At 47.2% G+C, this 25942-nt stretch overlaps 1 protein-coding gene across 1 annotated transcript in view; it reads right to left on the reverse strand.

The window, feature by feature from the left end:
- Positions 1-25942, reverse strand: part of DMC1 (DNA meiotic recombinase 1) — a 398321-nt gene that overhangs the window by 260297 nt on the left and 112082 nt on the right. The window contains exon 4 of the mRNA XM_033929441.1: positions 3404-3456. Coding sequence (XP_033785332.1) covers positions 3404-3456 — 53 coding nt within the window. The remainder of the gene's footprint in view (positions 1-3403; positions 3457-25942) is intronic.

Raw genomic sequence — 25942 nt, forward strand, 5'->3', positions numbered from 1 at the left:
CCACCACCGTGGCATTGTCCGAGAGTTGAAGAGAACCCTGAGATACTCCAGGCGCTGAGACAGTGCCAACCAGCTCTTGGACAGGTTGACTATCCATCCCAGCAACTGCAGGAACTCCACAACCTGAAAGGACTTTGCTCGAATCAACCAGCCATCCAGCTAGGGATGGACCAGGATGCTCTCCTTGCGTAAGGCCGCTACAATCACCACCATAATCTTGCTAAAAATCCGCAGAGTCGTGGCCAAATCAAAAGGAAGCACACAAAACTGATAGTGCTTTCCCAAAATCGCAAAGCAAAGGAAATATTGATGGGAAACCCAAATCGGAACATGCAGGTAGGCCTTAGTCACATCGAGGGAAGTGAGGAACTCTCCAGGCTGAACCGTCATAATGACAGATCTCAGAATCTCCATGTGAAAAGACAGAACCCGGAGTACCCTGTTGACACCTTTTAGATCCAAAATGGGTCAAAAAGACCCCTCTTTCTTGGGCACCAAGAAGTAAATGGAATACCTGCTGGTGCGAACCTCCCAAGGGGGCACTGGGACCACTGCCTTGAGGTCGAGCAAGCTTTGCAGCATTTGAAGAAAAGCCCACTTCTTTCAAGCTGCCTGATAAGGAGAAGAGAGGAAACGAACTGGCAAAAGCCGGGAAAACTCCAGAGCATAACCGTCCTGTATTACTGCCAGGACCCACTGATCCGTTGTGATCTCGGCCTACCCCTGGTAAAACTCCCACAACCAGGCTCCCACTGGCACCAGGGGAAGGGCCCTTAAGGAGACTTTGGGCACTGCGGGTGGCGGAGGGAACTCCAGAGGAGTCATGACCTCCCCCCCCCCCCCCCGAAAGGACTGAATGCGCTGAAAGAAACGGCCCCTGGAAGGAAAAGAAGCCGCCCCCCCCATCCTGACCAAGACGGTATCCACGAAAATCACATAAACACCCATGGGCGACACCACCCCGCAAAGACAGGCGAGAATGGCCATCAGGAAAATGGGGTACTTTAGAGTTAGTCAAGGCCTGAACCAACTTGTCCAAATCCTCACCAAAGAAAGAACCCCAAAAGGGAAATTTACTAACCTTAGCCTTAGACGCCACATCCACTGACCAACCCCAGAGCCACAGGGTACGGACAACAGCCACTCTGAGAACCATGGATTTGGCCAAAGCCCCCAGCAAATAATACATGGCATTCAAGAGATAAGAAGTGCCCAGCTCAATTTTAGCAACCTCGTGATTCACCAAGGACCACTCATCAGACTCCCGGTCATGAACATGCTCGGACCACTGGAAACAAGCCCTTGCCACCAGACCGCCACACATTGCCGCCTGGACTGCCAGGGCAGCCACATCAAAATTTTGCTTAAGAAGAGACTTCAACCTACGATCCCGAGAGTCCCGCAAGGCTGAGCCACCTTCAAACGGTACAGTATGCTGATGCACGATTGCCAAGACCATTGCATCAACCACAGGAGACTTCAAGGTATTCCAATCCCCATCAGGAATGGGATACAGCCGAGCCATGGACTGTGCTAAACGAAAAGGTAATTCCAGTGCCTTCCATCGTATGTGCACTACATCCCAAATTTCCTTATGCATAGAAAAAGAACGGGAGGCTGAACAGATTCCCCGAAGCAAAGGGTCCACCACATGCAGGGGCTCCTTCGTGACTTCTTCAAAGTGCAAAACCGACGAAACCTGAAGAATAAGCTCCTGTAGCTCTTCCCACTTAAAATTCACACCACTGACGCATCTTCGCCAGCTGGCATCTCCACAAAACACATGTCCATGTTATCTGCCCTCCCCCCCCCCAAGAGGATCTTGGGGGAACAGGGGGTCCAAATCCTCAATAGGTGAAAATGCATCTGCAAACAGAAAATCCTCGTCCCACAAGACCCTCGGCTGCTTAGATGAAAACGAAGGGGGATTGGGCCAGAGGCCCCCGGGGAAAAACAGGACCCCCTGCCGCCTGCAAGTAAGCCTTGTACATGGCTAAAACAAAATCCAGGGCAAAGGCCCTGGTGACAAAGAAGGACTCATTGACAATGCAGGAGACCCAGCACAAACCTGTTCCTGTCTATATAAGACAGGGGGAAGGTCACCTGAGACCACAGGCAAGATGGCGGCACTTCCCATCAAAAAAACAGCTGAAAAAAATTTCCCCCAAAGCCTGCAGTGGCAAAGAGGTCTGAGCAGACCAAGCCGCTAAAGTAGGCAAGCTTGCAGCAGCAGTAAGGGAGTCCCCAGCAATATTGGTGGTAAGGGAAACCTCATTTCCCTGACCATCAGCGGCTGAGGAAATCCCTATGTGGGCGGTAGGGGAAACCTAGGCTTCCCCACTACCTGCTGCTGACTTGCGGTGCATGTGCGAAGGGAAACCCTGTTCGCCGGCACCCAAAGCTGACGAGGATTCCCCTTCACAACAGCCGGTGCACTTTGTGCATACACCGGCCACATCGACCACGCGCCTGAAGCACAATGAGCACTTTTTCAGCTTAAACGTACTCATTGCGAAAACCACTTCTATGAAAAAAGCAAAGTGCCAGTTAGTAATAAAAATCAATTAACCTTAGACTAGCATTGCCTCAGAACTTTGGTTGGGTTTTTAAAAATATAACTTTAATTTATAATGGAACAGACCCCACTGGCTCTCAAAGTTATATGCCTTGCCAGTAGTTACTGGCAAGGCTTACAGCTGATGCACCCCTAAAGATAAAAATTTGGTGAATTGGGAGAAGGGATTTAACCAGTCGAGTGTGGCACTCCTAAGGTCAGACAGACCCCCAAAAGGGTCCCCCAAGCTCAATCCGACACCACAACCAGGGTCAATAAGGCCAATTTAAAACAACATCCAACAGCCCTATACTAAACCAATGAAAGGCTTACTACCACCTGCTAGAGACTGAGAGCAGACTGAATGTACTTGGGACTACATAGCCCACTTGTACTACAGCCAGAAGTTTGTTATCTCAGTCTCCACATGCTGGTTATGGTGAACTATTACCCATCAGTTCCTGTGCCGGTCTGGAAGGACGATAAAGAATACTCCCTTATCATACATGAACATTTTCTAACAATCTAAGTCTGAACACTTACAACAGCTCTATGGCTGGTGTTAAGAGACTGCACCTAAAATAGGCATGTTTTGACCTGTTACACTAGTATTCTATAATGAAAATAAGTGCCTACTTTTCTTTATAAATCAGGCTCTAAATAAGAGTATTCTTCATTTTTAAATCTCTTTATTATAAATTTAATAAAAAGATTTAAAAATAAGAGTGTTCTTAGCATCCAAAAATAGGCATCCTTTACCCTCCACGTGCATTTTGTAATCTATCATTGAGTTTTACTAAGAACAGACTGCTCTTTATGATATAACACACACCCTTTTTTGGTACTTACCTCCAAAAGCCTCAGTTATTGCCATACTTTCAATCCCTCCTCCTAAGAGTTTGCTTAAAATAAAAACAGAAGAAGATATGACATTGACAGTTTGTGAAATGATACAAGGCACATATTTTCGCTAAGCTATGGAAGGAAGTAAATGAGGGTGCTATAGATTACTATTATAAGTGCTTACATATTATATTAATGCCCACACAAGTTGGACAATCAGCTCAGTTTATATTCTTTTTTCAAGACTCCACTTCAAAACATCACAGTAACAGTAAATCACATATAGAGTCTTTCTTAACTTATTTATCTTATATATCTTATAGACCTCAGCGGTACCGCCTGTATGCCAATAAACTTTTTGAACATACAGTATTCAGGCACCCATAGTCATCATCGGCCGAAAATATTTCATACTTTAAATAGTTTAAATAGTTTATTTAAATATAGATACTCATCTTCATCTACGCGGATGGGGTTAGGCACTCCAACATGGACCTATGTTTCTCCCCAGAGGGCTTTATCAAGGAATTCCCCCTTAAATCAAACGGCTCATGTTCCCCGCGTTTGCAGATTTAACCAGCACCCGCGTAGATGAAGATGAGTATCTATATTTAAATAAACTATTTAAAGTATGAAATATTGAGGCCGATGGGTGCCTGAATACTGTATGTTCAAAAAGTTTATTGGCATACAGGCAGTACCGCTGAGGTCTATAAGATATATAAGATAAATAAGTTAAGAAAGACTCTATATGTGATTTACTGTTACTATTAATGCCCAAAGGCATAATACAACAATTTACAATATCTATATAAAAATTCATTTGTTCATAAACTAGAGCTTTTCCTCTTTCTTATAACCCCTCTCTTATATCCCTGCTTATTACATTAGAAATTTGCAGGATATCTCTGCTTTTGGCTCTGAAAGACTGCACAGAGTTCAGCCTAGCTTTTGGAACCCAATATAGTACATAAGTTGATGTTTCCTTAAGCCCTTAAGCCATGCACTGTGCTAGTCTCAAATAGAGAATGACACGGGGACAAATTTTTGAACTCATTTTCCCCTCCCGTCGAGTTCTTTTCCTGTCCCTGCCCCATTCCTGCAAGCTCTGACCTCATCTGCACACTTTAAAATCATGTGTTTGAGGCTTGTGCAGTTAAGTTAGAGCTTACAGCACATGTGTCAAACACAAGGCCCGCGGGCCAAATCCGGCCCGCCAGGCCTTGCAATGTGGCCCGCACCGCGCTGTCATCACTGCACGCCGCTGCGTTCCATCACAATGACGCGCGGTGACATAGGAGGCTTGTGATCTCGCCGGCCGTACTTGCTATCTATCTCCCCCCATCGACCGCCCCCCCCCAAGAACCTCCGACCGCCCCCCCAGCCGACCCACGACCCCCCTGGCCGACCCCCCTGGCTGAGCTCCCTCTTGCCCCGATCTTGTTGGGAGTCGGGGAGTCGGCAGTCCTTCGGGGTGGGGGTGCAGGTGCATGCAAGCGGTCCTGCTTGGGGTGAATCGGACGTCGGGGGGGGGGGGGGGAACTATGTAAAAAAAATTTTGTACAACGCGCTCACGCGTATACCGCGCAAGGGTATGCACGGTTTGTAAAAACACGTATAACGCGCGCGTTATATGCGTGAAAATACGGTATTACGCATGCGCATAGATAACAAGTCACACGAGATTCAGGAGGCGTGACCTATAGTCCGGCATCCGATGTGGTTGTGCGGGTGGCAGAGCAGAGGAGAGAGTGAGTGTGCGGACATAAAAAATACACAGCAGAAGCTGCCAGTTCCTGGCATAAAGTGTAGGCATAAAAATCGCAACAGAATCTGCTATCTGTACCCAGCCAGGCATTTATTGACTGACTTTTTCATTCTAACGCAGATTTCCAATAAACTACATCTTTTACTGCCAATATTGATCCCAAAATGTCCAGGAAAAGAAAAGTTGACGGTGAAGGCAGACAATTTAATGACAAATGGGAAAATGAATACATGTTTGTGCTTAGTGAGGGCAAACCAGTGTGTATATTGTGTTATGAGACAGTGTCGGTGATGAAAGAGTACAATATACGACGTCATTTTGACACCAAACATAATGTTAAGTATGGCAAATATACTTTGGAAGAAAAGCATAAAATTGTTAAAGAACTAAAAGGCAAACTACAATCACAGCAGCAAATGTTTACAAAGGCTACAGCGAAAAATGATGCTGCAGTGAAAGCAAGCTTTATAGTGGCTGAAGAAATTGCCCGTACTTCAAGGTGTTTTTCAGAGGGTGCCTTTTTGAAGCAATGCATGCTAAAAGTGTGTGAGAAAGTATGCCCAGACCAGATACAGAGTTTTCAAACTGTCAGTTTGTCAAGAAACACCATTGCAGACAGAGTTCAAGAACTCTCAGGAAATCTATCATCACAGCTGGCCGAACAGGCATGCAGTTATCTCGCTTTTTCACTTGCTATCGATGAAAGCACAGACAACACTGATACAGCACAGCTGTCCATCTTTATACGTGCTACGAAGACCGACCTCTCTGTCACTGAGGAACTTTTGGATGTAGCTGCCATGCATGGGACGACGACTGGTAGAGATATATTTGAGGCTGTGGAGAAATCTATAAATAATTTTAAATTACCCTGGGAAAAGTTGGTGGGGCTAACTACCGATGGCGCACCTTCAATGTGCGGAGAAAAGAAAGGCTTGGTTGGACTAATGAAGGAAAGAATGCAAAAAAGTCACTGCCACACACCCTTGATTACTTATCATTGCATTATCCACCAAGAGGCTATGTGTGGAAAAGTTCTGGACATGAATGACATAATGACCACAGTCATTAAAACTATTAACTTTATAAGGGCACGTGGCCTGAATCATCACCAGTTCCAGCAGTTTTTACAGGAGGTGGGTGCAGAGCATGGAGACGTGCCATACCACACAGAAGTAAGATGGCTGAGCAAGAGCGCAGTCCTCAAAAGATTTTTTGAGCTCAGAGAACAAATTGCTCTTTTCATGGAAAGTAAAGGAAAGCCCTTGCCTGAACTGTCGGATCCCGCCTGGCTATGTGATTTTGCTATGATGTGTGACATATGCGAGCATCTCGCCCAACTGAATCTGAAGCTGCAGAGACGCAAACAAGTCATCACGAAGATGTCTGACATGATCACAGCATTCCAGCGTAAACTTCAACTATGGAAGTCCCAACTGGAACAGGACAATCTTGCCCACTTTCCCGTTTGTTTGAGTATCTCAACCACTATTTCTGGTACTTTTCCTTGCAGTCGGCTGGCTACCAAAGTTAGCCGTTTACTAAGTGAATTTGAGCGGCGCTTCTCTGACTTTAGAACACAGCACTCAGGCTTTGACATCTTTGCCAATCCTTTTACAGTTGATGTCAACAATGTGCCCCATCACCTTCAGATGGAGATAATCGAGCTTCAGTCTGACAGTGGCCTGAAATCAAGGTTTCAGGATGTTGAAATTGAGGACTTCTACCCTCTACTGCCCCCTGACTCAATGCCAGAGCTCCGACTTCATGCTGCCCGTATTCTATCCATGTTCGGGAGCACCTATCTTTGTGAACAGATGTTTTCAATAATGAATTTGAACAAAAACAAGCACAGATCACGCATTACCGATGACAACCTCCATGCTGTTTTGCGGGTTACTACAGCCCAAGAAATAAAACCGAACATTGACTCATTGATACGGGGAAAACGGTGTCAGACATCTAGCCAGAAAACAAAACAATGAGCATTTTAGGTACATTCCAATATTACTGTTTTGCTTGATACCAATATTACTGTTTTGCTTGATAGCATGTGAGTTGGTTAACAGCACTGTTAAGGAAAAGATTGTTCCACTCATTTTAAATTCACATTTCTGGTTAACATTGTCAGTTTATGACTGTTCAGTAAACCATTCGGCCCGCGATTTAGGCTGGATTTTAGATTTTGGCCCCTTCTCTGATTGAGTTGACACCTCTGGCTTACAGGAATGAGGAAGAGGCAGAGACAGCAACAAAACTCATGGGGACGACACAGGGAAATTGAGTTCCTGAGGGGACGGGGTAAAAATTGTCTCCGTGTCATTCTCTAGTCTCGATACACCCAAGTCAGCATACTCTCTTCTGGCAATTAGAAAACAAGGTCCTAAGTTCTCTTCTCCTTTGCACTGAAAGCCCCAGGGTTTCAGTAGCCAAACTGTAGAACTGAGCCTTTATTTCCAGGTCTAATGTTTCAACAAGGGACAAATTACAGGAGTCGACTAACCCAGAAGAGGAGATTAGAAAGATTGTAGCAAAAGAGAAGAAACCAAACCAAAGACCAAAGCACAGGGAAAGGAAATGAAGATAAGAAAATACCAGGATCTAAATTGCATATATACTAATGCAAGGAGCCTAAGAAACAAAATGGGGGAATTAGAAGCCATGGCCAATGCAGAGGACATAGACATCATTAGAGTTGCTGAAACATGGTGGAATGAGGAAAACAAATGGGATACAGCACTGCCAGGATACAAGCTCTATCGCCAGGACAGAAAGGAGGTGGAATAGCCCTATACATAAAAGAAAGCATACAATCGACAAGAATGGACACAGCAGAGACGACCAACAAGCTGGAATCGCTATGGGTTAAAATACCGGGAAGGAAAGGGCCTGAAATAAAGATGGGCCTAAACTTTCATCCACCCGGGCAAACCGGAGATATTGATGAAGAAATGGAAGCCAAGATGAAACGAGAATGCAAAAGCAATAACACGGTTATTATGGGAGATTTCAACTACCCCGGGATAGACTGGAGTCTTGGAAGCTCAAGATGCGCTAGGGAGACTGAATTCCTGGAGGCTACACAAGATTGCTTCATGGAGCAGCTTGTTAGAGAACCAATGAGAGGAAATGCCACTCTGGATCTAATCCTAAGTGGGCTAAGAGGACCTGTGAAGGAAGTGGAAGTAGTGGGACCATTGGGAAACAGCGATCACAATATGATCAAGTTCAAAGTTGAAGTAGGAATACCAAAGGGAAAGAGGAAAGAGCGACAACTTTTAACTTCAAGAAAGGAAACTATGAAGCGATGAGAGTAATGGTAAGGAAGAAACTTAGGAACACCTCAAAAAAATGGCAGACTGTAGAGCAAGCCTGGTCTTTATTCAAGGACACGGCGATCGAGGCGCAAAATCTGCATATCCCAAGATTCAGAAAAGTGTGCAAAAAGAATCGAACAAAAGACCCAGCGTGGATAACCAAAGAAGTGAAGAAGACAAGAAGAAATCATTCAGGAAATGGAAAAAGGGCAAAACTGAGGAGAACTGGAACGAGCACAGGAAGTATTCAAAAGAATGTCACCGTGTGGTTAAAAAAGCCAAAAGAGAATATGAAGAAAGGCTAGCCAAGGAAGCACGAAATTTCAAACCGTTCTTCAGATATGTTAAAGGGAAGCAGTAGGCTAGGGAGGAGGTGGGACTGCTGGATGACGGAGACAGGAAAGGAGTGGAAAGGAGGAGAGAGAAGTGGCGGAAAGACTAAACATGTTCTTTTCGTCTGTATTTACAAAAGAGGGCATATCCAACATACCGGAACCTGAGCAAATCTTCAAAGGAGACCAAACAGATAAATTAACATCAATGGAAGTAAGCTTTGAAGATGTACATAGGCAGTTAGAAAAATTAAAAACTGACAAATCGCTGGGCCCGGACGGAATCCAACCAAGGGTTCTGAAAGAACTAAAGGAGGAAATAGCGGAACTACTGCAGCAAGTTTGCAATCTATCCCTGAAAACAGGAGCGATCCCAGAGGATTGGAAAATAGCCAATGTTACGCCCATCTTTAAAAAGGGATCAAGAGGTGACCCGGGGAACTACAGACCGGTGAGTCTGACCTCGGTTCCGGGGAAAATGGTGAAAGCGCTGATAAAAGACAGCATTGAAGAGCATTTTGAAAGAAATAAACTTCTAAAAACAAGCCAACACGGCTTCTGCAAGGGGAGATTGTGCCTAACGAACTTACTGCACTTCTTCGAAGGAATAAACAAACAGATGGACAAAGGGGACCCCATAGATATCGTATATTTAGATTTCCAAAAAGCCTTTGACAAGGTACCCCATGAACGCCTACTTCGGAAACTAAAGAACCATGGAGTGGAAGGAGACATACATAGATGGATCAGGAATTGGTTGGTGGCTAGGAAGCCGAGGGTAGGAGTAAAGGGCCACTACTCGGACTGGAGGAGGGTCACGAGTGGTGCTCCACAGGGGTCGGTGCTCGGACCGCTGCTATTCAATATATTTATAAATGATATAGAAACAGGGACGAAGTGCGAATTAATAAAATTTGCAGACGACACCAAACTATTTAGTGGTGCTCGGACTAAAGAGGACTGCGAAGAATTACAAAGGGACCGGAATAAACTAGGGGAGTGGGCGATGAGATGGCAGATGAAGTTTAATGTGGAGAAATGTAAAGTATTACATGTAGGAAGCAGAAACTCGAGGTAAAGATATATGATGGGAGGGATGTTATTGAGTGAGAGTACCCAAGAAAGGGACTTGGGGGTAATTGTGGGCAAAACAATGAAGCCGACGGCACAGTGCGCAGCATCCGCTAAGAGAGCGAATAGAATGCTAGGTATAATCAAGAAGGGTATTACAACCAGAACGAAAGAAGTTATCCTGCCGTTGTATCGGGTGATGGTGCATCCGCACCTGGAGTACTGCGTCCAATACTGGTCGCCATACCTTAAGAAGGATATGGCGATACTCAAGAGGGTTCAGAGGAAAGTGACACGCTTGATAAAGGGTATGGAGAATCTTTCATACACTGAGAGACTGGAGAAATTGGGGCTCTTTTCCCTGGAGAAGAGGAAAATTAGAGGGGATATGATAGAGACTTACAAGAGATCATGAAGGGCATAGAGAAAGTAGAGAGGACAGATTCTTCAAACTTTTGAAAACTACAAGAATGAGAGGGCATTCGTAAAAGTTGAAAAAGGAGATTCAAAACCAATGCTAGGAAGTTTTTCTTCACCCAACGGGTGGTGGACACCTGGAATGCGCTTCCAGAGGGTGTGATAGGACACAGTACAGTATTAGGGTTTAAGAAGGGATTGGACAATTTTCTGAAGGAAAAGGGGATAGAAGGGTATAGATAGAAGACTACTACACAGGTCCTGGACCTGTTGGGCCGCCATGCGAGCGGACTGCTGGGCACGATGGACCTCTGGTCTGACCCAGCAGAGGCAGTTCTTATGTTCTTATCGATAGATATATAAAAAATTACGCTATGTTGCAGTTTTAGAATGCCTTGTTAGGGACTTATGAGGCAATGATATGTTGAAACAGAGGCAAATGACCTGGAAATAAAGGCTCAGTTCTAGTTTGGCTGCAGAAACTCTAGGGCTTTCAGTGCAAAGGAGAGGAGAACTTAGGACCTTGTTTTCTTTTTTTTGTGATATCATGTTTATTAAGACAGAAGGCAACCAAACACATACAGTATTAAAGTACAAATGTAACCATGGTAGCAAACATCACAACAAAACGGCAGCAGAAGCAGCACAAGTACAATGGCTCAGGTCCAGATAATACAATCTTATCATTGATCAATAGAGAAGGTATTAAGAGAATAAAAGAATAATAAAACTTTCCAGCTGGCCACCTCTGTCCATTTTGTACTAGAAAAAACGCTCAGAATCCCCAAACGATTCAACACACACATTCTTCCAGGCACTCTAATCACTCAGTCCACACACACACACGCCACCATGGGACACCACACACTCCTAGCAGGCGGAACCTCAACCGCTGGAACACCAAAATGACAATGAGTGAGAGGAAACCAAGCGAAGACCCAACTCCCGTAAAGGTAAGAAGTCCCCCACGTATATAGCAGAGAGTAGAAAGGTAGGGGAAAACAAGCAGCAGTGGGGATAATGGCAAGTGGCAGTAACAGCAAACAGCACCAGAAAACCGCAAAATGCAAACTATGGTATGCAAGCAGTATTGTCCATAAACCCCTCCCATAAAGTACAATAGGAGTTCCAGACATCCTGAGGTCGAGAAGAGTAGGTATCCAATTCATAGCATGCTTGCTGCTTCATCAAGGTAATCCATATAGAATAAGATGGAGCCTCCTCAGAGGCCCAATACTATATTTCAAAATGAATTTTTTTCCCCAATAGACTAGCATGCAGAACAAATTTCTGAGAAGACATGTCCATTCCCTGGTGTGCCATTTCTTGTACGTCCCCCATCACTAAAGCAGGGCTAGCCCAAGGCAAAGCACCCCTCAAAAATCCAGCCAAACAACGTTGTACAGAGTCCCAAAGAGTCAGTTTTGGACAATCAAAAAAGGAGTGGAGGAAAGTACCCCTCTGAGTTTTGCATTTGAGACATGTGTCAGTAGTCCAAAGTCCCATAGTATGGCCCTCAAGAGTGAGTAATGTATGTCTGTGCAGAATTTTAAATTGTGTCTCCTGTAGGGTTGCCGCTTTCACATGGGCGTACAGAGTTTGGAAAAGTAAATGGAGATTAGGTATGAAGACCTACATCCCCAATTCAGCAGACCACTCCTTTACTAAAGGAGATAAACACCCCTTCCCCTGACAATCCCTACCCTCCACATACCATGTGGAGATCTGTTTGAGGGGGAAGGAGTAGAAAGGAAAATCAGATCCAGTCTACCATAGACCCAGTGCTCCCTATGTGCCCGTTCCAGTGAGCAATAGTAATGTTGAATTTGTAAATAGGTATAAATGTGGGTGGAAGGTAAGTGCCAAGCGGCCCGCATCTGTGCGAGAGAAGGGAACTGTCCCCCTCCCAATTGTAGTGCATCACCTATGGTGGTGTCCCACCCTGTACACCCCCGTAGTCCCGCAAGCCCTCGCAAACCCAGGGCAAAATCCGGATTGTGAAGGAGAGAAATGAAAGGAGAGACATGAAAGGGGAAACGGATCTGCAGCCGTCACCAACGCTAGGCTTTACTGAATGGTGATAGAAATGAAAAAGCAGAGGGAGGGATCTGTGGATAATATACGAAAAAGACCAGGGCAAACAACAGTCTTCAAGCAGTGCCAAAGGGGAATAATGGCGAGAAGATACCAGATGTTCATGAATCCATTGTAGGAGCGCCGCAACATTATAAACACAGAGGGCAGGCAGGCCCAGACCTCCCCGGGTCTTACTCTGAGTCAATTTAAGAGTGCTAATACGAGCCGCCTTGCCCCCCAAATGAAAGATCGAATAATAGATTGATAAAGGCGCTCATCACTGTGAGAAATCCAAACAGGTATAGTCTGGAGCGGATACAAGAGTTTCAGGAACAGCACCATTTTGACCAAGGCTACTCGGCCCATCAAGGATAGAGGAAGCGAGCGCCATTTATGGCAAAGTTTTTGTTTTCCCAATAATGGTGGTAATGCTCACCGCATAAAGTTTTCTCAGATCCCGGTAAAGCATGATACCCAGATATTTTAACTTCCCAGGTGCTATACCAATACCCAGCCCCACACACCAATGCTCTGAAACAGTGACCCCAAGCAGGAGGGCCTCTGTCTTTTCAAATTTAATTTTGAGGCCAGAGAATTTTCCATATAAAGTGATAAGGGACATTAAGGCCAGAACAGTCTTATCAGCATGCCAGACATATAAAAGCATGTCGTCAGCGAACATGCTGATGTGAAATTCCTGAGTGCCCACACACAAACCCTCCAATGCAGGGTCTTGATGAATCCAAATTGCTAAGGGTTCTAGGAAGAAAAGAAAAAGAAGCGGAGAAAGGGGACAGCCCTGTCTCATGCCTCTTCCCAGAGGAAAGGGTTCAGACACACCGCCATTCACTAGAAACTGGGAGTGGGGATTATGGTATAAAGCGGACAGCCAAGCAATGAAGTCACCCTGGAGGCCGAAACGCTCCAAAGACCAGAAACGGTGAGACCATGTCGAAAGCTTTTTCATCATCCAGGCTAGTAATTAGTGCCTGATCTGCCAGGGCAAGAGGGGACTGCAACACCGTCAACACCTTCAAAAGATTCATTGAGGCGTGCCTACCGGGTACAAATCCCATCTGATCCTCATGAAATGAGCGACGGAAGAAAGATATTAAGGCGCGCTGCTAAAATACTGGCCAAGATCTTGATATCCTGAATGAGTAGAGAAATAGACCTATAAGACCTGAGGACATCAAATGGCCGGCCCGGCTTTGGGTGGATAATAATAAGAACCCTATTGTGAGTATCCCCCTGGTGGTGTGTCAGTTTGCAATCTCATAAAATAAGCTTGTAAGGGTAAAAGAGCCATGGGGTCCAAAAGTTTATAAAAGGCACTTGAAGCAGCGTCCGTGAGGGTCCGTAAGAGAGATCGCACGCTGACACTTGCTACACCTCTTGAAGCCCGTGGCAGGCCGGGACATAGAAGGAAAAATAGCCGCCGCAAAATCGAAGCCCTCGGGCTGCGGCATGTCTTGGAAAACGAACGGAAGAAGAAAAAATTTTTTTTTAAAAACTAAAATAAAAGAAATAAACTAAAAACAGCGATTCATGAGGAAAAAAACACAAACCGCGGTTGATAGAAGGCACAAAGGAATGAAGTTAAACGCAGAGAGTCAAAGATGGACTTCTCAGCTCCGCGGAAACTGAGAACTGAGGAGACACGCCCTGTGCTGGGAAGGCACTTGTGCATGCGCGGTGCGGGCGACTCGAAACTTCGAGTTTCTTCAAGCAAGTCTGCTTGTGAGGCGTCCACATCCGGGCTCCATCGATGACGTCACCCATATGTGAGAATACCTGCCTGCTTGTCCTGGGATAATGGAGGGAACGCATACAGAAACAGATTCGTCCAGTCCAGCAGAAAAGCATCCGCCCCGAGCCTGAGAGGGGTGTAAACCCTGGAGCAGAAGCGGGGCAACTTGTGATTGAGGGGGGATGCGAACAGATCGACGTCCGGAGTCCCCCAACGAGCAAACACCTGACGCAGGGTCAAGGAATGGATGGACCACTCGTGAGGCTGCAGAAGACGACTCAACCTGTCCGCCACACAATTGTGCTGGCCCTGGATGTAGACCGCTCAAAGGAATATGTTGCGGCGGATGGCCCAAACCCAGAGCCTCATCGTCTCCTGGCACAGGGACAGGGACCCCGTGCCTCCTTGTTTGTTGATATAATACATGGCGACCTGGTTGTCCATGCGGATCAGCACCACTCGGTTGTGAAGAAGGTGACAAAAAGCCTTCAGGGCGAGGAAAATCGCTCAAAGCTCCAGCAGATTGATGTGACAAAGACGGTCGGCACTGGACCAAAGACCCTGAGTGCGAAGGCCATCCAGATGAGCCCCCCAAGCATAGGTCGACGAGTCCGTCGTGAGGACCTTCTGTGGAGGGGGGGGCATGAAACAGAAAACCTCTGGAAAGATTGGAAGAGAGTCACGACAATGAGTCGAGAGACAGGATCTCGATCCTGGATCCATTGGGACGTAAGAGTTTATTGGGGAATACGGAGGTGAAGTCTGGCAAAAGGAGTCACGTGAACCGTAGAGGCCATGTGGCCAAGGAGGACCATCAGGAGCCGAGCCGGGGCCGAGGACAGAGGGGCCACCCTCTGGCATAAACGAACAAGGGCCTCCTGATGAGGTCGAAGCAGGAAGAAGCGGAGACAAACCATGTCTAGGACCGTTCCGATGAATTCCAGAGACTGGGATGAACAGAGGTGGGAATTGGGGAAGTTCACCTCAAAGCCGAGACTCTACAGGAGCAAGATGGTCTGATTCGTCGCTCACAGCACTTTGTGGCGCGAGGACGCCTTGGTCAACCAGTCGTCAAGGTAGGGAAACACCTGCAGGCCACGGAGACATAGGGCTGCAGCTACCACAACTAGACATTTCGTGAAAACCCTCGGAGAGGCCGCCAGGCCGAAGGGAAGGACATGATATTGGAGGTGAAGATCCCCCACCCGGAATCTCAGATACCGGCGAGAGGCTGGGTGTATTGGAATGTGTGTGTACGCCTCCTTGAGGTCCAGTGAGCACAGCCAGTCCCCCTCGACCAAAAGGGGGTACAAGGTAGGAAGGGTAAGCATTCTGAACCATTACCTGACCAGAAATTTGTTCAGAGCAGAGGTCCAAGATCGGACACAGATCCCCTGTCTTTTTGGATACCAGAAAGTACCGGGAATAAAATCCGGTATTCCACTGGTCCGGAGGAACCTCCTCGACCGCCCGAAGGCGAAGGGTGGGTCTGAGCCTCCTGCAGAAGGAGAGGCAGCTGAGACCGGGCAGAAGGAAACTCTCTTGGAGGAAGGTCCGGGGGCACGTGACTGAAGAGAAGGGAGTACCCTTCCCAGATGATGGAAAGCACCCAACTGTCGGTAGTAAGACTTTCCCACTGAGTATAGAAATGATGGAGACGAGCCCCGATGGGGAGGGAGGAAGGCTCCAGGAGGAAGGGAGCCCGAAGGCTCACAATGGAATTGTCAAAAAGACGGCCCAGGCTTCGCCGGAGCTGACGGTTGGGCCTTAGCTTGTTGCTGCTGCTGCTGTTGCAGCCGCTTCGAAGGAGGCCGAGAGAACGAGGAGTAGATTTCTGCGGATACCTCCGGAGAGGAATCTTGTATTGCCGAGCCGGAGGGGTCTTCGGCTTAAGTTTCACCAGAGACACGAAGGACCGTTCGTGTTCTGAGAGGCGCTTAGTGGCTGCCTCAATGGAATCATCAAACAGCTCATTTCCCATGCAAGGGAGATTGGCTAGACAATCCTGGAGGTTCGGATCCATGTCCACAATCCTGAGCCAAGCCAAGCGACGCATGGCGATAGCAAATGCCGTGACCCTCGAGGACAACTCGAAGGCATCATAGGTCGCCTGAAACATATAGAGGCGGAGCTGGGAGAGGGTCTCCTCGAGGAGACGAAACTCCTGACGCCGAGAATCTGGTACATCCTCCCAGAACGAGCGGAGGGTGTCCACACAGAACAGGAGGTAGGACGTGAAGATAAAGTACTGGTCGCCGCACCTTAAGAAGGATATGGTGATGCTCGAGAGGGTCCAGAGAAGAGCAACAAAAATGATTAAGGGCATGGAAAACCTTGCATATATCGAAAGGCTGGAGAAGCTAGGGCTCTTTACCCTGGAAAAGCAGAGACTTAGAGGGGACATGATAGAGACCTATAAAATCATGAAAGGTATAGAGAAGGTGGAGAGGGACAGATTCTTTAGGCTAGCGGGGACATCAAAAACAAGAAGGCATTCAGAAAAACTGAAAGGAGACAGATTCAAGATGAATGCTAGGAAGTACTTCTTCACTCAGAGGGTGGTGGACACCTGGAATGCGCTTCCAGGAGAGGTGATAGGACAGAGTACAATAATGGGTTTCAAAAAGAGCCTGGATGACTTCTTAAAGGAAAAAGGGATTACAGGGTATAGATAGAGGGGTACTATACAGGGAACTTCAGGATTAGGGCATAAACAATTCAGGTGATGGGAACTTACAGGTCAAGGACCTCGAGGGACGCCACAGGAGCGGGCTGCTGGGCACGATGGACCCCTGGTCTGACCCGGCAGAGGCAATATTTATGTTCTTATGTTCTATAGTTGAGGACACGGTTCGCCATCATCAAATTTTGATAAAGATGGCGACTAAATTTGTCCATCGTACGGCCCTCCCTGCCCGGAGGGACGGCAGCATAAACCTTCGAGGGGTTGGACTTCTTCAAGGAAGACTCAATCACCAAGGACTGCTGAGAAAGCTGAGAACTCTCAAAACCCTTAACCGGGATCGTCCGGTAGCAGGACTCCAACTTGGAGGGAATGGCCGTGACCGCATAGGGGGTTTCCAGGTTCCGGAGAAATGTTTGCTGGACAACCTGGTGTAAAGGCAAGCACAGCGCCTCACAGGGCTGATGATCAACACCCATTTCCGCCAGGAATTCCTGGGTATAACGGGACTCAGACTGGAGGTCCAGGTTCAAGGCCCTACCCATGTCAGAGATGAAACGAGTAAAGGAGGAGTTTCGAGAAGAAGACTCAACCTCCTGAGGAGAACCCGAGCGAGATCTGGGGGCAGCTGAGAAAGAGGGAGAAATTTCCCTCGAATAGTAAGCAGGAGCCTTGGAGTCCCGCGAATGGGAGACCGAAGAGGCTCGACTAAAGTGTCTGGGGGGCGTCGAGGAACGACCCCGTGTAAGATGGACCGGGGAAGACCCCAGGGTTCGAGGAAACAGCTGGAGAAGCCTCAGAGAAGACGGGGCAAAGGAAAATTCCTCCACCGGTTTCGAAGAAGACCCCTTAGAGGCTGGCAGTCGCCTCGATGGGGAACATACACTAGAGTCCAACTCGAGGACAAGCGTGTGCTTGGAAGGTTTTGCGGTCGGAGACCTTCCCTGAAGGGGCGGAGAAGACCGGGGCAAGCCTCAAAATTGTAGCGCGGGAAAAACAGCCCCCTGGCCTGGACTCCCAAAAAGTCACAGGTGACTCGGGGGATGAAGAATCACTCAAGGAAACCCGGCAAGTCTTGCGGGCATGGCCTCGAGATACAAGGGGACGCTCAGGCTGGTCAGACCGAGACTGAGTCGAGACCGAGGTCAGAGGCGTCGAAGTCGGGACCAGTTGGCTCACCACCGAGGAAAGTTGCGTGTTAAGTATAGCCTTAAGCATGTCCTCGAACATAGGCACCGAGACCAAAGGTGGTTGGGTCTTAGGTGCAATAGTGCGCTCCTTCGGGGGTGACCTCGAGGACGAGTATTCCCTACGTGAGGAGGCATGCTTAGAGTGATGTCTCGAAGACAACGACGAGGCGGCACTGACATGAGACTCTAAGGTAGACTTCTTTGCCGGCACACCTGATGAGGAAAGAGGAGACTTACCCGAGGCCGGAGTAGCAGGAGGAGCCGAGGCCGGAGCCTTCGAGGCCGACGGGGACTTCGAGGGTGAGGCATCCAACGAGGGCACCAAGGCTGAGCTCGAGCCTGTGCCGCAGGATCCATGAGTCCAATGAGTTGGAGAATCTTGGCCACCCTCCTACGAAGAGCCCACGGTTGCAAAGTCGCACAACGGGGACCCAACTCAGCACGTGCTCTGCACCCAGGCACTCCACACACCAACGATGAGGGTCAGTGATGGAGATAACCCAGTTGCACTGAGTACAGTTTTTAAACCCGGAACGAGGCTGGGACATAAGAAGAAAATACGGCCGCGGCCCCGCGAGGCCAGGCGGCCAGAGTAAGACCAGGAACCTGGTCAAAAATATACGAACTGAAAAAAATGAAAAAGAAAGGAAACAAAGACGTTGGCACAGCGACTCAACTGAAACTAACCAAACAAGCCGTGGTGCAAGAGGAACAACGATATCGCGCAAAGCAAGGGAGCAGTGCTTCTGGCTCAGCGGAAAACAGAGAACTGAGGCCACGCTGAGGAGACGCATGCCCTAGGTCGGGTGGGAGGGGCTTGCGCACATGCGCAGTAGAGAGCTGCACGGGAACGGGGATGACGGGAATCCCGCGGGACCCGCGGGGATCCCGCGGGTTCCCCCTTTGGGTCACGGGGATCCCGTGGGGACGCCCCCCTAGGGTCGCGGGGATCCCATGGGGACGCCCCCTAGGGTCGCGGGGATACCGTGGGGACGCCTCCGAGGGTCGCGAGGTTCCTGCGGGGTTGGATCGCAGTGCACTCGAGCCGTGAGGGTAGTCTCCTTCTCCTTACCTGCCCTGTCGCAGCACACAGCCGAACGGAAATCTTCCCGATGTCAGTGCTGACGTCGGAGAGAGGGCTTAAGCAAAGCCCTCCCTTCCTCCGACGTCAGCGCTGACATCAGGAAGACTTCCGGTCGGCTGTGTGCGGCAGGGCAGGTAGGGAGAAGGCAATGGCGTACGAAAGAGGGGGGAGGGGGTGGTCCGCCCCGGAGAATGTGCACAGCCGGTCAGGTCCCCCGATTGACCGACAACAGGCCCGGCCGACAAATCTCCCTGCCCTGTAGCCGCGAATCTAAATTACCTCTTACAGCAGCTTCACTACTCCAGCTGCTGTAAGAAGGTAATTTAGATTCGCGGCTACAGGACAGGGAGATTTGTCCGACCGGGCCTGTTCTGTTGTCGGTCGGGTGCAAAAGCGCCACAAAGGTGGAGGCAGGGAGGGAGGAAAGGTGGAGTGGAGAAGAAAAGACGCTTAAGGGGGGAGAAGGCCGCTGAAAGCACTGGGGAAGACAAAGGGGTGGAAAAGAACGCTGAAAGGACATGGGGTAAACAGGAGGAGGGGGGGAAGGACCCTGAAAGCACTGGGGAAGACAAAGGGGTGGAGAATGCCACTGAAAGGACATGGGGAAAACAGGGGTGGAGAAGGCCGCTGAAAGGACATGGGGAAGACAGAGGGGGGAGAAGGCCGCTGAAAGGACACGGGGAAGACAGAGGGGGGAGAAGGACGCTGAAAGGACATGGGGAAGGCAGAGGGGGGAGAAGGATGCTGCCTGACAGGACATGGGGAAGATGGTGGGGGAGAAGGACACTGAAAGGAAATGGGGAAGAGGGAATGGGAAGAAGACGCTGGCAGGGAAGAAGACAGAGGTGCCAGACTATGGGGGAGCGGAGGGGAAAAGATGGGTGCCAGACCAATTTGGGAGGGGGGAGAAAGGGAGAGGCACAGTAACAAGAGCAAATGGAAGACACAGAGAGAAGAGAGGCAGTGGATGGAAGGAATTGAATGAGAACATGAAGAAAGCAGAAACCAGGCAATAAAGGTAGGAAAAAAATTCTTTTTTTTTTTTTTGCTTAAGGATAAAGTAGTATATTAGTTGTGTTGATAAAAATTTATAAACATTAGAGACTCTGGTAGAAACCCGTTTACAAAGTATGTATTCTTCCCAATTAATATTTCCAAATTAATAAAGTCTTTTCGCTTATTTTTAAATGGGTTTCTACCAGAGCCTTTAATTCAGTAGCATAATTAAATGAAATAACTATTTCTGTAGTTTATAGGGACGGGCGGGGACGTAGGGGATTCCTCGCGGGGATGGGCGGGGACGGAGGGGATTCCTCGCGGGGACGGAGGGATTCCTCGCGGGGACGGGTGGGGACGAGTGGGAGACCTCACGGGGACGGGTGGGGACGGGTGGGACTTTGGCAGGGACGGGTGGGATTTCTGTCCCCGCGCAACTCTCTAATGCGCAGGCCAATTGCAAGCTTGAAAGTCTTCAAGCAAGTCTGCTTGTGAAAACGTCCACTAGGGGGCTCCGTCAGTTACGTCACCAACATGTTGAGAATATGCTGTCTGCTTTTCCTGGGAAAAAAAAGAGAATGTAATATTTTAAACCATTCTTTATCAGTATAAGATTTGCCTACAATCTTTTCCCAGCGGTGTCTGTATTTTAAAGGAGGGTGAAGATGCTTCAATTGTGCATAACTCTTTGATCATCCAACGGTCCCACAGATTCTGCTTCTGATGTACCTAAAAAAATTGCTATGAGTTTTTGCCTCTTTTGCAAGTTTCTCTTCATATTCTTTCTTAGCTGTCTTTATCAATGCTTTGCATCTAACTTGCCAGTGCTTGTGTTTCTTCTTATTTTCTTCATTCGGATCCTTTTTCTATTCTTTAAAGCAGGGGTGCCCACACTTTTTTGACTCGTGAGCTACTTTTAAAATGACCAAGTCAAAATGATCTACCAACAATAAAATTTAAAAAAACACAACGCACACTGTACGCATAGAATTGTTAATTATCATTCCTATTCCGGGGTTTTTTCAAAGAGGTCAAAGCAGATGACTCTATGCACTGTCACCTCAGTAACAACCATACAAAAATAGACAAAACCCACCCCCCTCCCTTTTTACTAAACTACAATAGCAGTTTTTAGCGCAGGGAGCTGCGCTGAATGCCCAGCGCTGCTCTGGATGCTCATAGGCTCCCTGCGCTAAAAACCACTATTGTGGTTTAGTAAAAGGGGACCATATTGTAAAATATAGACAACAGATATAAATTCAGACACATTTTGATCACTAAATTTAAAATAAAATCATTTTTCCTACCTTGTCTGGTGATTTCATGAGTCTCTGGTTGCACTTTCTTCTTCTGACTGTGCATCCAATCTTTCTTTCAGCCTGTATGCTTCCTCTCCTCCAAACCTCATTCCCTCCCCCAACTTTTTCTTCCTCTCTCCCTGCCCTTTCTTTCTTTCTCTCTTCATGCCCCCTTTCTTTTTTTCCTATTTCTCTTCTTTCCTTCTGTCTCCCTGCCTGCCCCCTTTCTTTCTTTCTCCCTGCCCTTCCCCAAGCCACTGCCACTTCCATCGGGGAACAGGACCCAAACGCCACCAACGGATAACAGGCCCAAAAGCCGACGCCACCCCATGCTCTCTCTGCTTCAGGCCGATCAATCTTCCTCTCCCCGACGTCAATTCTGCCGTCGGAGAGGAAGTTCCGCCCAGCCAGGCAGCGATTGGTTGGCCCGAACTTCCTCTCCGACGGCAGAATTGACGTCAGGGAGAGAAAGATTGATCGGTCCGATAGATCGCCAAGGCAAAGGGAGTCCTGGATGATCGACTCACTTTGCCTTGGCGAGCTACCGGTCGATCGCGATCGACCTGTTGGGCTTCCCAGCTTTAAAGGATGTTTTTTTTACTCAAATAGCCTCTTTCACTTCATCTTTTAACCACGCAGGCTCTCATTTTCTCTTCTTTCCACCTTTGCTGATACATGGAATACATCTGGTCTGGGCTTCCACGACGGTATTTTTAAATAATATCCACCTTTGCAACTGATCCTTTTAGCTTCTTTTTAACCATTTTCCTCATTTTATCATAGTCACTCTTTTGAAAATTAAACGCCCCTACAGTAGATTTCTTTAGCGACATTACTCCCGCTTCAAGTCTTCTTATGTCCTTTGCCAGATACGGTCTCCAAAATGGAGCACAATATGCCAAAGTGGTTATGCCTATTTTTATACAGCCTAGCATCCTTCTGGCAACAGTCACCGCCTTGTCTTCAGACACTATCACCCCAAAGTCCTTCTTCCCATCCGTGCATCAGCCTCTCACCTCCCAGCACACACGGCTCCTTCCGATTATTAATCCACAAATGCATTACTCTGCATTTCTTTGCATTGAAATTTAGTTGCCAGATATTAGACCATTTATCTAAGTTTTGCAGATCCTTTCATGTTTTCCACTCCTTTCTCGGTGTCTACTAGTGCTGCCCGATTTCTGATTCAAATTGATTCACCTATTGTACCTACCTTTTATGTTAACTTCACCTTTTATGTTAACCTCACTGCTCGACCACCTGCACTCACTCTTTAGCCAGGGCTCTAGCGCCCTGATCTGAGTAGTGCATTCGACCTGGTCGACCACACTATTCTCCTGGACTGCCTGGCAAACATTGGCATCTCAGGCCAGGTTCTCAACTGGTTCCTGGGAAATAGATCATACAGGGTGTTTAAGAACGACTCTTTCTCCTATAGCTGGGACAACTCTTGTGGGGTTCCACAGGGCTCCCCCCTGTCCCCCACCTTGTTTAATATCTATCTCGTCTTCTTGGGAAACCTCCTGCAAAGTTTAAAACTCAAATTCTTCATCTACGCAGACGATATCACTATAGCCATCCCGATAACCAGTTTTACACCAGCGTTGCTAAACTCTCTATCAAGCACACTAAATCAGATAGAACTCTGGATGATATCTTATAGATTAAAATTAAACTCCGAAAAAACTAAATTCTTCCTAGCAACACCCTGACCCAACGACAAAATCAAGGACACCACAATTCAAGTGAACTGATTGGATTTTCCCCTAGAACAAACCTTAAAAATACTGGGAGTCACTTTAGACAAACATCTCACCCTGGAGAAACACATCGATCTCATATTAAGAAAAGCATCTCGGTGCTCTGGAAACTCCGCACCATAAAATAATACTTCGACGAGACCTCATTTCACTTGTTAGTACAATCTTCCATTCTCAGCATCCTGGACTACTGCAACATCATCTACCTGGGCTCCGTGAAGAAAACCATCAGAAGACTGAAACTAATTCAGAACACCGCCGTCTGCCTCATTTTTGGCCTGAACAAATGGGAACACGTCAACCCTTCTACCATAAATTGCACTGGTTACCATTTGAATCCAGAGTCCTGTTCAGGTTCTCATGCTTCTGCTACAAAACAGTTTTTGGTATGTCACCAAAATACCTGAACCCACACTTCAATTTAAACTACAACAATAAGAGCTCCCGCAGAATTTACCTGTTCGCCTTCCTCTCACTAAAATTATGCCAGGTGGCTAAACTGAACCCATGGCTAGCCCAAATTGTGCTCGATGCCCCCGCCTATCTTGACTTCAGAAAACAACTCAAAACACACTTATTCCACAGACTGAGAGCACCTTCGTCTCCCCAGCCCACTTGAGGGCCGCCGAAAGTTTTGCTCTCCTGCGACTTCTCAAGGCAGAGGAAGGAGGAAGCTTCCCTCCATCTTGTCCCTCCTTCCTCCGCCGGGCTTGTCTTTTGCCCGCTTCAAACATCAATCTAGCCATAATTAATAAGTTCCATTCTGATTAGTCAACAATTCCGATTTAATTGTCTAAGTCCTGCTAAGGATCACCAGATTCTATTTATTGTTTAAGTTTGCTAAAGATCACCAGATTTTATTCAACTGTTTATGTTCTGCTAAGGATCTCCAGATTCTTCTCAATTGATTAAGTTCTGCCCAATTACTAAGCTTCACCAGATTCTATTTAATTGTTTTAGTTCTGCTCAATTGCCAAGCCTTCCGTTATTCCTGCCTCCCATCCCTCCAAAGGCTCTCCCAACCCCCACCATGAAACCACACACATGGATCTTTCTTCTACTTCTCTGCTCATCCTCCAATATCTCCCTCTGCCTGAAACCTCCCCCTCCTAACTTACTCAATCCCATTATTGTCAATCCTATCTGCCCTGGTGCCAAAATCCCCACGCTTTTGCGCACCAGAAGTCATCCCTCCATAAAAATCCCCCGAAGAATCAATCACGCCTCCTTAAAGCCCATTACCTCTGCTAACCCTCCCAACCACGCCTCTGACTCTCTCACCCCAGTCCCGTCTCTCTACTGCAACGTCAGATCCACATGCAACAAAACCCAAATTTTGAAGGACCTTCTTGAAGATCTTAACCCCGGATTCCTATTCATCACTGAATCATGGATCACAAAAAACGACATATTCTCTCAAAACGAACTCTGTTCTCACGGTTACCAAGGCCTCTTCTCCCCCAGAATTAACCGAAAAGGAGGTGGTCTGGCACTCCTTCACAAATCATTCTTCGATGTCCAGCTTCTAGAAAAGGGTAGCCATGCCTCCCTAGAATATATGCTAGCCTCTGTCAATGACGAGCTCCACCCTCACCCACTGGGTATCCTGCTATTATATCGTCCACCATCCCCCTGGAAAAAATCCTCTGAACTCGTTCTCGAGACCATTACAAACGCCTTCCTCAAATTTCAAAGATTACTAATCATTGGGGATATTAATCTTCACCTAAACGATACCACCAACAAGGATGCAGTTGATCTCAATAACTTCCTCACTTCTTTAGGCTTTCCCCCCCCCCCCGGCTCTCTCCCCAACCCATGAATAGGGGCATACGCTAGACATCATCAGCTTCCTCGATCTCACCGATTACAAAACTTTGGTCGACAACACTCGCTGGGAACATGTCCCTTGGTCCGATCACTGCCTCCCCATTTTCATGTCACACCTCGAGCCCCCACCTCGTTCCTCCTATCCCATTACCTTCCGAAAAAAAATTGCTAGCGATTTGTTCTGAACCAAATTCCTCAACCTAATTTCCACCATTCCCAACCCTCCAAACCCTGAATCCAACTGGCACAACTGGATCACCCTCTCTGAGACCACCTATCACTCCCTCGCTCCACTATCCACTAAAACTGTCTCCTATTCCCGCAAGGCCCCCTGGTACCTTCCTTATCAAGTTTCAAGTTTATTAAAATGTTTGATTAATCGCTTAATCTTACTTCAAAGCGATGAACATACATAAAAGAAACAAATAAAATTACAATATTAAAAAATAAAACATTAATTTAAACATAACCATTAAAATAAACTAGACTATATACAAACTTAACAAAACAAGAGTGAAGAGGGAAAGGGGAATTGAACTACAAAATTTTATAGAAAAGGAGGTCAGGCAAAAACACAAGGTTGGGGATTGAAAAGAATAGTCAAATACAGCATTAATGAATTCAAGAGTAAGACTTATTGATCAAAAGCGTCTTTGAAAAGGAATGTTTTTAAATTGGTCTTGAATTTATCACAGACAACTGAAGCAGAAATGTCGAATACTGGAACGCAAATGGAAAAAATCTAAATCCCCCACAGACAGACAGTCCTGGAGGGCTAACATTCTACAATACTGAATTAAAAAAATCAAGGAAGAACTAGTACGGCAACAAAATCTCCTGATTCAACAACCAAAGTAATACATTGTTCAACATTTGGCTCTCCATATCCTCTAAACATGATTCCACCACACTCCCCTCCTCTCCATCTGCCGATGCTCTAGCAAAATTTTTCAATGAGAAAGTCACTACCTTA

The sequence above is a fragment of the Geotrypetes seraphini genome, chromosome 2, assembly GCF_902459505.1.
Source record: "Geotrypetes seraphini chromosome 2, aGeoSer1.1, whole genome shotgun sequence".
NCBI lineage: Eukaryota > Metazoa > Chordata > Amphibia > Gymnophiona > Dermophiidae > Geotrypetes > Geotrypetes seraphini.